Below are 16,067 nucleotides of genomic sequence, written 5' to 3'. Positions count from 1 at the left end.
GTAAAAAGCTTGCTGGTAAATTGTTATAAGCACTGTTCAACTTGCATTATTTTGCAAATCACTGATTTGTGATCTCTCCAGTTTTAACAACTATACACAGGCAACTAAACTTGATCTTGAAATAAAGCATTCAACATCTAGAATTTTTGTCAGCTTCACAATTGTCCAAAAACCTTGAGCTTTCTGTGCCAGTGGGAGGACTCACCCAGCAGGCTTTTGTTTCTCTTTCTTCACATTACTGTTAATCTCCCCCCCCACACTTTTTGGCTGTTTTTCTTATTCCCTTCAGCTCTTGGATGAAATGGATGCAGTTGGAGGGAAGGCCAGTGGTAGCGAAAATGTAGCTGGCACCTACACAAAGAATCTACTGTAGTTGCTCCTTAGCCAGACCTTGAAGTAAAGAGTCTGCAGTTGCGCATCTGAACTCGTTAGCAACCAAATATTTACTGCCTCTGCAAGGACATCTTGTTTGCTGTATTATTACTACTTTTTCATTCTCTAACTTATATTGCATAAAGCCCGGCTGAATCTTCTATAAAATACTGTATTAGCTGACATGACAACTCTCTGAAGCAAAATGACATCCTCAGCACCCTGCCTGTGCCTCCCACGCACTTGTGACATGTGGATGGTCTTAGATGCATAATTTTCATTAGTGTTTCCATGTGGTTCATTAGAAGCCATAATGTGCTGCTCTTTTCCTGAGGAAAATCATGACTATATAGTAGACAAAGTCTCAGAATTGATTGTATTATTTCTTTTCAAATGTGTCACTATATATTTTAGTTTCTAAAAAGCAACAGTTAGAACATGTTTTGAGATATAAATTTTTTTCATTTCTGTGTTTTCTGAGCATCTGTTGAGGGGAAAAAAAGTAACTTCGACTGCATGGAAGATTTTTTTTTCTTTTTTCCCTATGGACTTCTGATTTAAAATCTGGCGGTATCATGGTATCATTCATAGTTATATTTTGCATTCATGTTATGTCACGACTTTTTACTCCAGTACGTGAAAAGCCAAGCACTGGTAATTCCTTGTTATTATTCTTATGTCTTGTGATGTCAGAATTCTTTACTGCAAAGGTTTATAAAGACGGTTTTTGTGACAAATAATATGTGAACAAACACAGTGTCTAAACTACAACTTGTAGAATGACAGAGATAACTTCAACTGTCCAGGGTACTGCAGGTATTCTATTGGGTAGCTTAGTCTGTTGGTTTTGTGGTTTGTCTGTTTCATGTGTGCAGAAGTTTGGCTATCTCGTCTGCATTGTGGTTCATGTGGAGAAAGAGTAGAACCTGAAGTGTAAAGCAAAAGGAATGGATGAGCATAAAGCTAGGAAGACAAAGGTAAAAGCAGTACATCACAAAAAGCAGTGGATCACAAATTTATGTAGATTTATCTTTTGCTTTTTGTAGGTCATGAGGTTGAGTCACAAGTCTGAGTCATTTAAATTAATATATATATATATATTTAACAGCATATGCTCCCCAATCACTAAGTGTAAATAAACTCTTCCATTTGAATCTTGTAGGTAGGATGTGGGTAACAAAGAGCTAGCCTTAAGATAAGGTTTAAAGAAGAATTATGTTTTAGTGCTAACTTGAATTTTGTTGCTTACACTTGCACACACCAAATAGTGATGGAAGTGAAGGAGCATGAATTCAGCTGGAAAGATGTGATGATATCTTTCCCTGTGAAGCAGTATTTCCTATGTTTTCTCAAAGGGAAGCATCAAACTTCTCTTTCTGATAAGCAGAAGCAAGAAATTATGTCTGTCTGAAGACAGACACATTTGTCCGTGCATTTGTATCTTGTTTCTTGTTCTTTCCTTCCCTGTTTATTCATTCTTGCTATTTTAGTTGTGTGTTTTGTGTGTTGCACACTCTTCTGTGCCCAGCTGTCTTCTCAGCTCCTAACTTATGAGAGAAATGTAGTCCTTGTCAAGCCATGTTTGACCAAGTCCAACCATTTGAAAGCATCAAAAAGTCCTTTCAGAAGCCTCAGACTTTGAACACAAGAGAGGAACTTTACAGAGGCAAACGGGTGCTTGAATTCTTTAATAGACTGATACCACTAATGGAACAGTGGCACCCAGAGAAATACAAGCTGTTACATGCGGACAAATATCTTTCATCACAGTGTGTCAACAACATGCACCTAAAGATCGTTGGGAAGGGAACACAAAGCAAAATTGTTGGTGGTAACTAACTCTTACGTACATCAAAATGTAGATTTTGAAGTTGTGTCAATGTGGACTTTGGTGTACATAAACCACAGAAGTCAAGGGAATCTCAGAGCTCCTCAGCACATTAAGATATGAAATCTCTCAGCAAACATCATTACAACTTTAATTAATTTAATGATTAAAAGGCCAGAAGGGACTAGTGTGGTCATCTAGTCCAAAATTCTGCATAATGCAGGAATCAATCAGAGAATTCCTATGATCGAATTAAACTCTAATATAACTAGGAAAATATTAGATCTTGATTGGATCCTTTATCACCAAAAATAATGATGATAATAATAAAAACAAATAAATCTTCACAAATTTCTCTAGTGTTTTAAAGAAAAAAAAAATATAATTTGTTATGAATCTGTCTTTCAAATTCCAGCAGTATTGACTAACATGAACAGCTTTCAATTAGATCTTTCCCTGCAGATACTTTGATTGTAATGTAGATGCTCCTTAACCTTTTTGTTAAATTTACCAGACTAATTACTTTGAGGTTTAAAAAGTGAAAGGATGTTTTACGTAACCATGTGCGTGACCATTTTTGAAAGTATCTCCAGTTTTTATAGAAGCATCTTTGCATTGCTGACACCAAAAACTGTATGGAATATTTCAATAATATTCAGTAGGGGATAATAGAATAGAATTACAGTATGGCTGGGGTGGGTGAAGACTTCTGGAGACTGTGTAGTTCAAGTTTCCTGATATAAGCAGGGTCAACTAGAATGTGCGTGTATGCTACCTTGTGAAATGTTCTTTGAACATCCAATACACACAATACTGTTTTGAGGGAAAGAGCTCTCTTGAAGGATCACAACGCTGTACTTATAGCATGGCCTTCAGTTTTGAAAGGTGATGCCAACAGCCAGCTGCTGTTGGGCTGTGAATGTACTCGTATGTTCAGTTCAAGTATAATTCCGATTTAGAGTGCCTGTGTTGGAAAATCTAGCAATTTAGAGTGCCTTATGTTTAAAAGTGGTGGTAGTGGTGGGGTGTCCCTGAATTTTGCTGTCCCGCATTCATGTTCTGTCCTCCATCAATCTCTCCTATGTCAGCATCTTTTCAGAGTTTATGGTTTGAATAACAGTATCCTTCAGAAATGTGGCTAACTATTCTTGTTCCTAAAGGTATTACTTCACACTTGGCCTATTAAAAAAGGCATCATATTCTTATTTTTATCTAACAAAGTGAGTCAAGCTCTTAAGAATTTTTGGGGATGGTATTAGCAGTGTTAACTCTTTAAATTGGAAATTTTTGCTTATTTCCAATAATAAAACCTTACTAATAATAGTCATGGAACAGATATAGTCAAAAGTGAAGGTTTTAAGATATAGTTAATACTATTAATAGTTACAGATAATAATCAGAAGTATATTAAGACTGATTCAAAGGTCCTATTAATCAGTCTTTTAGTATAATTCTCCTCTTGATTAATAAAGCATATAGAAAAGATTTAAGTACTGAGAGAAACAAATTCTTAGCTATTGTGTTTTAAGGTAGGGTGTCACAAACAGTGGTGAAAGAGTTTCTTACTGAAGAATTTTTTTTTTTCAACCAGATGAAATCTTCTCAAATGGGTTATTTTATTTTTTTTTGAACATGATAATTATGTTAATATCTATTAGTTTCGAACATAATAAAGCTACATGCAAGGACATCCCATTCATACCCTAGCCTTCAATAAAATCCCTGCTGCTAGAAGTATTAGGTTAAAGAAAGATTTAAAAGGAAATGAGAATAAGGATGTTAAAGGATGTCCATTAGGCTGTCAGTTGTAAAATCCAGACTTGAGCAAAATATGAATATAATAACCTCTTTAACCTCTTTTATGGTATTCTGCATTTGAATGTCACTTCTTTTTTCTCTCTGTTTAGCAGTCAGTGATTGATACTAGTCAGAACCTGAATATTTCTTTCAGTAGCAATGGACTTGTATCAAGTGAAGGCCTGTTCTGAAACGTCCTTAGATTATATTTCTTTGATAATGGCCTGATTTAAATTGCTACTCTTTTCCTTTGGATGAATATGTTTTCATTTCATAAAAATAATTTTTGGGGGATTAATAGAGCTATACACAATACCATAACTGGGATGATCAACAACATTCAACCAAAGTTACATTTTTACCTTCTGCTTCCTTCCTTTCTCTGTTAACATACCATTTCCCTACTAATTCTGATAATTTGTCATATCATTAAGTATTTCTCCTTTCCCCAGACACTTGCATGAATGTCTGGCATGAGTTAAACTCTGGGAAGGACTGTGTGCTATTTATTTGACAAGTACATTGTGAAGTTGTAGATAAGAAACTGGCATTCTAGAATGTGTAATTGGACAAATCTTTTTGGAAATTGGACAAAGTTTTTCAGTGCTTCCACTAAATCTGCTCTGTTGGGTATCCAAAGATGAAATCTCTCGTTAAAGCATTTTATAGTTATATTAATATTTTGAATACAAAAATAGGAATATTAATTGTGGCACACTCTAAATAACAAATTTGATCATCCAATTTTAATTATTCTGTGAGACTTTCACAGATTTCCCTAAGCTGATGCCTAATTTTCATAAAATAATTACTACATGTGTATCTATGTTAGTGTTTTGATTCACATCAGGAGTGAGCTTTTAAAATGAAAGCCCCAATTTTCCCCACCTGCTATATTTGGGCTCGTATCATGGAATGTCCTCTGAGACCATAAATTGGATTGTTTTTCATATAATAAAATACAGCACGCTTTTCAGGAGCGTACTTAATGCCTCCTCACCCCTTAGGGGCAATGAATCCACGGGACCAGACTGGAGTTAGTCTGAAGTTAGTTCCCCTGAAATGGGCAGAACTGGTTGGTATTGCTTTTCTCCCCAGATCCATCCAGCTAAACTTCTCAACTTGCTCATGCGGTCATGGGCAAAGTGCTGCAATGCAGTTGGGGTAACTCTAGCTGGCTTTTGTTTTTTCTTTCTCAGTTATTGAGGTAGTGGTATTAGCAACATAAATAACATTATGCTTTTTAAATAATATTTTCATGTGTTGATCAAGACATCATCGCACCACAGCATTATTCTTATTATGTAGTTGGAAATCAATAGGATTGAGGAACGGAGCGGTAAACTGATTTGTAGGCCATATAAAACTGGGAGTAAAAGTCAGGTGTCTTGTCATGCTGTTTAAAGCTGTAAGTGCTCAACCACATTTCATAATATCATAATGGATACCAGGGGATCTGTTAATGTCATCAGCTTCCAATTATTCTCTTGATTAACTGTTTATTTAGTCTCATTATACAGTTGGATGTTCTGTCTTGCTTTGCTGCTTACAAATGGCATGGCTGTCCAATGATCACTTGCACCAGTAATCTCATCTCATATTAGGAGGGAATTTTAGGCAGTCATCTGTAGTTCCTACCCAAATAACTTCTTTCCACACCAGAAGCATGCCCAGCAAGAGGAGGCTAGCAGCTCTGGGTGGTTTCTGGTTATGGTTTTAATATAGCTTGTACGTCACTGGTGGCAACCATTTTTCACAATACAATGAAGAATGGAAGGAAGTCTCTGTTGCTATACCTTAGTCGCATAAATTTAGCATTTTCTGTTTTTTGTTGTTACTTTTAATGCTTGCAGAACTCTTCTGTTGTTTGATTTAGGATTAACACCTAGTCGTAATTTCACCTGCAAAGGTTCTCAGAACAGTTCTTACATGTCTAGAAAGACAGACTTCTGTTGTACAATGAGTATGTCAATAAAATGCAGCTAAATGTGAAGGAAGCTGATATAAAATCTCTCTCTCTGTATGGATGGCAGTTAATAACACCTGAAACTTACCAGAGTCCTCTTAAGAAGGAGCTTCAACACTCCTGTAGTTTGGAGGATTTGATCTTTACCAGGTGGAGCTCTTAGTGCCTTTATTATAATAATATATGCACAGAAAAATTGACCATTGCAAGGGGGGAAAAAAACACACACCTCAAAGCCATTATTTGACAGCGCTGAGTTTTGCTTCACCAGTCACTGTGATTTCAGCTTAACTTTTGATACATAAATGCAGTCTTTTTAGGAAGTTAAAAATCCCATCATAAAAATCAAGGTGTGTGTGAACCTGATATGAAAATGAATACAGGAACTAGATCAAGGATTCACTTAACCCAACATCTCATCTTTTTGTGTTCCAATGCAGATATTCCTGGAAGCAGTACAGGGAAAAAAAAATATTCTACAAAATATTTCTCTACCATCCAATAGTTAGCACCTCAGGGGTCTCCTGATCCAGAGGTGCCATCTTCAGATCTGTGAATTTTTTATGTGATCCAGATTCTCATTTCTCTTTTTTTTCCACTGTACCCTGCTGCAACAATGTCCACAGTTTAACTACACACTGTGTTACTACACCTTTCTTTTCTTCTAAGCCTCCCCCCTTTTTTTTTTTTTCAGCCCTCTCCCTTTACTGAACTAATTGGGAAACAAGTTTTTCTTATTTGCCCTTCCTATGTCACTCATGATTATACAGATAAGTCGTATCCTCTTCCAATTTTGTCTTTCTAGCCTATTTTCTATTTTGGATGCTTTTAAAATTTAAACAATAAATCATTGTACAATTGTGTAAAGGAACAAGGCTATTTGGTGTCATAAGCAACCTATAGATTCAGTTATTGCAAACATCCCTGTTAAAGATGTTGGTTATCTCAATATTTGGTACTACCAACAGGAAACAAACTTTAGAAGAAAGTACCAGCCTAATCAAAATATTCTCCAGACTTTTTGTAAATATGAAGACTTACTAATATTTATGTAAGAAAATGCATGAAAAAGTACCAGTAACAATGTTTAAGCTAGTGACTGTTTGTTTGTGTTTTGCATGTGTATGGGATTAAAAGAATGCAGTGCAGAGGGGGAATAAAAGGTATGTCGTCTTCTAGACTTGTTCTCTCCTGGTGACAAGTTCCTCCATTCCTCTTTGTTTCTGTACAAAATTCCTTCACATTTTTTCCAAACCCAGGATTCTGTCAGATCATATATATATATACACATATGATCTTATATATATATATATATATTTTATATATATATGTATACTACTTATATATACTTTTTTTTTTTTTTTCCCCAGAGGGAGGTGAGGGGCTGGAGAGATTGAGGTAAATGTCACTTCTACAGCAGGGGAGACTTGCACAGATCTTCTCTTTTAAAATAAATATATATATTTTTAAAATGTGAATGAACAAATTATTCCTAGAAAGGGGGAAGACACTGAGATGCTATGATGTCAGAGCAATTCCATGTGTATAGGCAGTCTCAATGTGTTGAGTTTGAGACAATCAATTAGATCTGAGTGCTAAAACTACTGATCATTGTTCTTCAATTATTCCAGAAAATAGAAGCCTAGAAAGGTCAGTTAAGAGGGGAAAAGAGGGGTAGAAAATGCACTGGCTAACTAAATAACTACGTATTCAATTATTTAATTTATATATAGAAATGTAACATAATATATAGAAATTATTCTGGTATGAATCATTTTTAACAGGTTTATATATAAAATTTATCCAAAACCTTTTTTTTTTTTGTTTAGTGACATAGATTGACCTATTGCTTCCTTCTATTTAGGAAGCATGAAGTAAATGAATGAGAAAGTTATCATTTATATGTAAACAGGAATTTTCAGCCATAGTAGCTTTTATTTGTGGGTAAGTTTTAATCACATTTTTCCCCAGAAGGCTGAGAAGTGCAAATTCTACAGAAAAAGTTAATTTGTGTTCTCATTGCAGTTTTGGTGAAATGATGAGACTTTAAAAATGTTACATTACCCGTAGACTAAGGTACAAAAATGCTAATTTATTGCTAGACTGCAGTGTCCAATTTGCATTCCAAATAAGACTGCAGAGCTCCCCAAATGAGTAGGTGCCCTCACAGTGTATTTAACCTATGCTTTTCCTAAGTGTGCATGTTTGTGTGTGCTTCCTCATGTACACTCACACATGTGATGCTTCACTATTTTAAGAAGGTCCAATTTTTTAACAGGGAATTGAAGTGTACAGATAATTTTGGATATTAGCAATCACAGAAAGAATTGGTGCAAGCGTTCTTTTAAATCTGAGCCACCCCTGAATTCCTTTTTATTGCAACATTGATGACAAATAATATATAGGGTGCATATAATTTGCAGTGATTAATATCATGTATTAAATTGTGCTTGCATGTGTGTATAAACACACACATGCATACAAAATGATAGTCTTATACAGAGGTTTTCTAGGATATTAAAAAATACGTGTAATAGTGTATATTTGTTGTTAGTTCCAGATGATATCAATATGTGAGAAGGGGGGAAATGAAGAGTCATATTATTCTTAAATGTGCTGATATGGGAGGGGAGAGGGAGGGAGGGAGAGAGAGAAAGACAGACAAGTAATACAGCATAAAGAACCCACAGGCATCTGGGCTTTCCCACTTCTGTAGCAAATAGGGGGAATTATGGGTTAGTGGTCTGCTTCACGTTAAGAGGACACCCCTCCATCTGTTCTCAGTACAGCCTGTTTCCAATTTAAAACACAGATTTCAATACAAACCTCAATCTCTTTTCTCCATTTTATATGCAAAGTGAGGTTTACGAATCGGTGTCATTGCCATAAGGGCTCAGACCAAATTTCCTCCCAAAATTCACAGGCTGTTCATTTGAATACCTGCTTACAGTGGTACACAATGGGCAGCTTTGAGAAGAAAAATTGATAATCTTCACGGAAGAGTAATTTGAATGAAATTACACTTGACAGCCCGTCTCCAAGCAAACAAGGAGAGTGAGGGAGCCTTAGCTAAGCTCTGAGGACTTGCCTAAGCCTCTGCTGTTGGAGCTTCCCAGGGAAAAAAAAAATCCACACTTTTTCCTACATCTGACTGAAGCTTTTGATTAATTCTGTGTAGCTGTTTCTAGTGAAGAAAGGTAGCCATGGAAGAGAATATGGAAGAGGGACAAACACAGAAAGGTATTGTGATAAAATTGCTTTCTGTTTGTGAGGAGATAATTATTTTGCAGTTCCTTGTTTGCTTTAGCAGCATGCTATAAGGTTAGTGAATATCCTTATGTGACAGATGGGGAAAGGTTACTTTTTTTTTTTTCCCCTGTATCACTTATGTTCATTTATCTCTCTGCAGTAGCACCTAGCATTAATATAGTGATTGTCATCTTATATTTAATATTAAACAGATCTAAACATCGAATTTCACATTTATACTTATAATTTTTCAAGCATTTAGTGCAGACTGCTTGCCAGACCAGTTTTTGTTAACCTTCATTTATTTCATGTTTTCACGCTTGTCTGGCTGGGTCAAGGGAGCCTAGTGTGAACTATGAGAGAGCTACTCACACAATATTTGGAGCTAGTTGCTGTTGAATATCTAACAATATAACCAGTATTTACACCTTGAATGAGAATCCAGTCTGAACAAAGACATGGGGTATATATTGTATATATTTAGGCAGTACTGATATTTCTCTCTGCATTTTTTCCACTTTTGCTTTGCTATGTGTTGAAGCAGCCTTGCTATTTACATTGTACAGATTTGGATCTTGTTGAATTTCATTTTGCACAGTGCAGCTGAAATTGCTTTATCAAGATGTACATAGCACGTTCAGAGCATTTCTGTTCTAAGGTTTCTAGTCAAGTTGATAATAACTGAACACAGGAGGATGTGTTAGCACTTAAAGATGCAATTTAAGATTATTGCTGATTGTTTATTAATTTGTGAATCTCTGAAAAACAGTGTTCACAATGTCCCTACACTTAAATGCTATTCTGTACAAGCAGCATTACAGTCAAAGGAATCAAGTCTTTTTTTCTCCTTTCACTCTAGTGCAAGCACAAAGAGTAATCCTGATGAATATTTGCCACATTAAATCATGTATGCTCTTCATTTTGCATTTATTTCCATTTCTGAGGAGGATTTAGGAACTCACCAAGTTGGTTAATATAAATTGCCTGCAAAGGCATATTTTTCTGAGCTGATGACATATTCTGTTTTCTGCTCCCTGATCAATCTGCTTGCTACATGTAAATGTCATGCTTTCTCATTATAAGTGACCCATTTAGACAGAATACAGCTTTGGATTGCTTATGTTCTTAATTTTGTCTAGATGCACGGTACATATAAAGAGAAGACCAAGGGAAGATAGATCTGCATCCTTGGTGTATGCATACTTATATATAAATAGATTAGTATCTGCAGGTGATTTCAGCAGTTCCTTCAGTTAAATTTTATTTGCAAATAGCAGAAATAATGGGAAAATAAGGCTTTTATGCATATAAAATCAGTGCTTTCATTACATGTTTGAATTACTTAGGTTTTCATTTAGAAATTGAAGATATGCTTTTTTTTTTTGTCTGACTTTTTTTTCTCTTTAGAACAAGTAAATCCAACTGTTTGATCACTGAATCAAAATGTTTCATTGTTATTGCCTGAATAAACAGTGTGAAATGCAAAATTCCTAAATTTTCATTGGGGGAAAAAAATCAGAGAAAAAAGTGAATAAATTCATATATTAAAAGTACACGTTATTGATGAACTGCATTCTCATTGTTCATATGGTAAGCAGTTGAATGACCAATAGCCAGGCAAAATGGTGTGATTAATAGTGTGATTACAACAGCTAACACTACTTATTCTGCCTCCCCCCCCACCCCCCCCTTCCCATTTATAAAGCCATGTGTTTTGCCTTTTTTCCCCTTTATTGGTATCCAGCTGTCATCATGGACAGTGACAAGAGAAAGATAAGAGCTGACAAATTATATTTCTTCTTCCTTACTGGTGTGGAAGGGGGTACTGCTTAGTTGCTGTCACCATATTTGTGAACCTGTCATTTCAACCTGTCGTGTTCCCACTTTGAATTCTGATGACTTTTAAAATGTATTTAGAGTTTGAAGAAAATGTATGGTTTAGGATCAAAAAGAAAAATTCCTGAGAAATAAATTTTGGGGGATGCTTGAATGCAGATGTTGGAATTTTAGCAAAGTATAGGGGATGATCATGAAATCATGGATCCCTTTAAGGTTTGCACTTTGTACTTGAAAAGTATTGACTGTTATTGACTACTTGATACTCCTCTTTCGTAGTGCCTGTTTTCTGCTTTTACTTAGCATAATCTATCTATTACGTGTTTTACTGATATCTTTAGTATAGTTCCAGACTAGTTCTTCTAACTATAGTGCCCTAAGAACTTTAATTCCTGTGTTCTGATTTTCATCTTCCTGCCATTTTGAAAGGAACTGTTTGTTTCTTTCTTCCTCCTCCGCTTCCTACAAAATCAATGGGAGTGTAAATTGCCACTGCTTACCAACTCCTGTGCTCTTCACAGCAGATGTTTTGAACCTCCCACTGAACAGCATTACGTCTTCCTAGCAGCCATGATGGAAGTGAATAGTTTGATGCATTTCATAAATATGATTAACGATAGTTCTAATAAGAGGCTTGCAGTTTCGGGAGTCTTGTTATTTTACAGAATGTTGTGCAATAAGATATTGATAAGTGAAAACATAATTCTTACCATAGTGATTCCAAATAATGATTTTCTGTCTTGCACAATCTCTGTACATTCTAGCATTTAACATGTACAATTTGTTTCTGGCTTTAACTTGGAAAATTGTCAGCAGGGGAATATATCACATCCTGTTTCTGTAAGTAGTGCACTACTAGAAATGATACAGTTCAAATAAGGATTAGAAATCAGAAATTGTCTTATTTTTTTTCCACCGATATTTTCTTATATTGCCCTTGGAAAATGTTGTTTCTTCTTGCATCAGTATCCTTCATTTGGTAAATGGAAATAATGCTGTTGTCCAGCAGTTTTCATGTGTGAGGCTGTTGAAATCTAAACCACATATAATCTGTATTTATACTTCTGCTTTAAAGTATTATACTTTTTTTTTCTTTGTTGATATCACGTTTCTTTGGTTTGCAAGCCAGTGCAGGTCAGGGAGGATGTTTCAAATATATTTCCTACTCAGCTATCTGCACCTGTCCAAGAAATGAAGGTGCACAGAAAGTCTGTATGAACTGTGTGCTACAATATGCTAAAAATGCTAAAATATTCTAAGAAAGTAAAAAGTCACAACATCTCAGAAATATCAATTTGTTAACAATTTCCATAACACTGACATTATGCTACATGCCTAGGAACTATAACTTATGAAGAACTTTGATTGCAAATTTGCTGTCTGGATAATCCGAGATAACTAAAGCCTGTAATTTCAGTGACTGGTTTATTATTCAAAAATGATCAGGTCGACTAAGCATAAGTTTAAGCTGTGTCTTTAGGGATGCATGCTAATTTTGAAAATCTCATGCACAAATTAGCATGTGTGTTAGTGGTAGGTCTCAACTGCCAGTGTCTGAAAGACAAGGATGTCAAACTGTCAGCTATGCTATGTGGAAGAAGCTCCAGCTCCTGCAGAACAGGTCCTCTCTCCACAAAAGCACTGATGATGCGATGATGTCCCCCACCCCAGTCATTCCCATGATGAAAGCGATGATGTCCCCCACCCCAGTCATTCACCATGCTAGAAAACTTCAGAGGGCAGGCACTGTAATTTTTGCATTGTGTGGGACTTGGCAGTGTGGAGTTTAGAGTTATTCTCACTATGTATCTATTTTAGGAAAAAAAATAATAATCTATAGCACAGCAAGATATACACCACTTGAAAACAAACATGCTTTTTTATAGCTCATCCATAACTTTTAGTAGTTTGAATTCCTTTATAAAATAAACTATCGGGAATGGGCAGAGCGTCTATTTTTGTGCAGCAGCAAGCACAGGGAAGAGATGATTTTATTTTAGCTCTCTTGGCTGTAGCATACCTGACAAACATGGAAAAGGTTTCACTGGTAACATATAGAAGAAGTACATGATATTATTGTGACAGGTAATGGTTGTATATTAGAATTAGTGAGTTAGCATTTGGTCTGAATTAGTGATCTCAGTGGATTTGCAGTCTATTACCAAAGCTCTTTTGGTTTCATCCACAGTATGCCAGTGAAGGAGAGCTTTAAGAAGTTTCAGAAGAATGTAATGGAGTCTAGGGTGCTATCTCATTAGTGTGTACACACAGACTCTGTTTCTGCAGCCATGAGAAAGAGGTAAACTGCTTCCTTTTACTCTGGTATATGGAGTGAATTAGTAGGATAATATAAACAAGATGAAAGTGACTTTTATTTCCTATTCAGAAATAAAATAACAGCTGAAATAGTCAAAACACTGCTGACATCCCTTGCAAGTTAGTCTTTTAAATCTTTTTACTTCTGAAAGAGAGTTGTTGTCCAGTTTCTCATTTGATTATTGCTATTAAGTAGGTTAAAAATAAAAATGAACAAATCACAATATTTGGCACTTTGATTTTTGTGGGTGCCTTTATCTGTAAATAAACCCAAGCAGTTAATTTTCATCCTGTAATGTAAATGCCAGACAAGTGTGAGCCATGCTTGTATCTTCAGTTAGATTCTTATGTTATTAGCACTCTGTTTGGCCTTCTAGGACCCCTGAACTATAATCAATTTAACAAGTAATTTTTGTACAAATTACTGTATAATTTGGTCTTATAAGTAGGAAGTAGAAGAATTTTGCCAGGTGATGTTCTTCATTCAAAACCTGGATTTGCAATGCTTCTTGAAGTCTTGAAGAAAACCTGATGGGCAGAGGTCAATCTCTCTTTACTTTGGGAATATGTTTTAAGATCTATGCTTAGTTACCAAGCTTGTGTTCAGGCTGGATTTTTACAGGTTCCTTCAGAGTAGCATGGTCTTAACTTTCAACATGTTTATTAACCTGCTCTTAAAAATGTGTGTGTATGTATAGTAAGAGTCAGATAAAATACTCACTTGACAATCGCAAAGCCACTAACAGAGTAATTTTCCTTCTTAATCAATGTTAAATATGGAGGAAAATTTTAGCATCTGGCAAAGTCTCTCACTATACTTCTTGCTTAATATTCCTTAGTGGTTAATCCATTATTTTTATTAAATAAAAATGCCATGACATCATTCAATATGGATTTGAAATTAATTGTTCTAAAATTGTATGTTATTCTCCTTTAATGTAATAACTACAGACTACATTACTTAAGATTCTCATGTTAGGAGCTGTAATTTGAATATCTGTTGTTATTCAATATATTAGGCTGTTATTCACAGATAATGATGCAAATAAATTTAGTCTTCCTTGTTTATTTAATCTTTAACATTGAAGCGTCTCTCTTAATAGCAGAAAACAGTATTTCTTACTGACTTAATGTGATACTAGTCATAGGCATGAAAATCCAGCATCAATATGACCTAATTGTACTTTTCTATGAATTCTTAGAGGGCAAAAAGTATTCAAATGAATCTTTCTTTCAATGTGTGAGAATTTAAGACTTCATGGTAATTTTGACACTTCTGTGTCAACTTCATAAATAAGCTATTTTAGAAGAAAGTTATTTCATATGAAAGATATGTAGATGTTTAGAAAAAAGTGTCAAATGTATTCCAAATGTCTAATTTATGCCAATTCTTTAAAAGATATAGTATCAAAATAGTACTATAAATCTGTGCAAAACTTTGCACAATTTTGCACCACAATTGGGGGAAAAACAGTATACTGTTTTTCTAATTACTCTGAAAAAATCAACATTTAATTATGACAAAATTCTTCAGATATAGCAAAAATAAATTAGATTCGGTTTAGTGGTTAGGCTCTAAATGGGATTGATATATATAAAAATTATTTCTTTTATATTCTGACTATGCCTTCATTTCTGATAAGCACTTTAAACAATTTTGCCAATGTGATTTTTCAATCTGTCTTCTCCAACTGGTGAGAACCTGCTCTTTCCTGTTAAGTCTCATATGGTGTAGGAAGTAGAAAATCATCAGCTACTACTGAGTGCAAGAATTTCTTTTTCTGTTTGCATTTATAATACTCCTGATATTTGCGCTTGAACAGTTTCTGAAGAATTTTCATTTGGTTGACATAGTAGAGGTTTCTAGTAGTTTTGTTTTTTGTTCCCTGGTGGTGGTGATAATACATCAGTGAAATAAATGAATATTGTATTAAAGTCAGTATCAATTTTTAGCAAAAATCTGTCATTTTAAGAGGGGTGTAACGGAAGCTATGCATTTGTTGCACTTGTTGTGACTTCAGACTTTTTAGCAGAAGGTGCACTTGCTGCAGTTTTGGTATATAACCTTTGCAGGAAGGTGCTACTGCTGGAGTATAAATAAAACTCAAACAAAGTATAGTATTTGCAGTTCCAATAAGTATTCCTAACTTCTTAGTATCTTCCCATTTGTACCCCCAAGAATGTTTTGTTTTTCTTCTTCCTATTCCTAAACAAAACCAAAACCAAAGATCTTTGTGGTTACTGTCCCACTTTTCTGTTTCTGTGGAACCCTTTTCTTCTTAGCATCTGGAATGCATGGAAATGAAATCCTACAGCATCTTGTATTACGTGTTCCCAGAAGAAATCAAAACAAGTACTACATGAAGGACTGAAGGAGAAGGATCTAATAAAGTACAAGAATCTTAGGTGATCTGGAATTTTAATCTTTATTAAGCAAGTCATAGCTGCTCACATCCCACTCTTCTATCTGCAACAGGGTGATTTTTCCATAGGTAATTTATGAAGGTAATCAGACATTAAGGAGAAATAAGAAGGAAGACAGTATAGTAGCATAGCAAAGTGATTAAGCAGGGATTGCTTTGTATTAAGGCACAATGGGAAAAAAGTAGAGGTGATTATGCTGGTAGAGGTTAAAGTGAGGCGGTATGATGGAAAAAGGGAAGGAAAAAGAGGTATGACTTGAAACACCTTCGAAGGGATTCA

General features: G+C 35.1%; 1 protein-coding gene across 2 annotated transcripts in view; it reads left to right on the top strand.

Moving 5' to 3' along the window:
• Positions 1–8,683: 8,683 nt before the first annotated feature.
• Positions 8,684–16,067, top strand: part of GPM6A (glycoprotein M6A) — a 118,525-nt gene continuing 111,141 nt past the window's right edge. The window contains exons 1-2 of one of the 2 annotated variants that reach the window (XM_048047775.2): positions 8,684–9,203; positions 13,237–13,347. Coding sequence is in view for 1 of the 2 variants with exons in the window: in XM_013190331.3 (XP_013045785.1) it covers positions 9,167–9,203 (37 nt within the window). In the remaining variant the exon portion in view is untranslated. The remainder of the gene's footprint in view (positions 9,204–13,236; positions 13,348–16,067) is intronic. The other variant, XM_013190331.3, reaches the window with a different exon arrangement.

Source organism: Anser cygnoides, chromosome 4 (genome assembly GCF_040182565.1).
Source record: "Anser cygnoides isolate HZ-2024a breed goose chromosome 4, Taihu_goose_T2T_genome, whole genome shotgun sequence".
In the NCBI taxonomy this organism is placed as follows: domain Eukaryota; kingdom Metazoa; phylum Chordata; class Aves; order Anseriformes; family Anatidae; genus Anser; species Anser cygnoides.
Note: the sequence above shows the minus strand (reverse complement) of the source record. Positions and strands in the feature narration are given on the sequence as shown.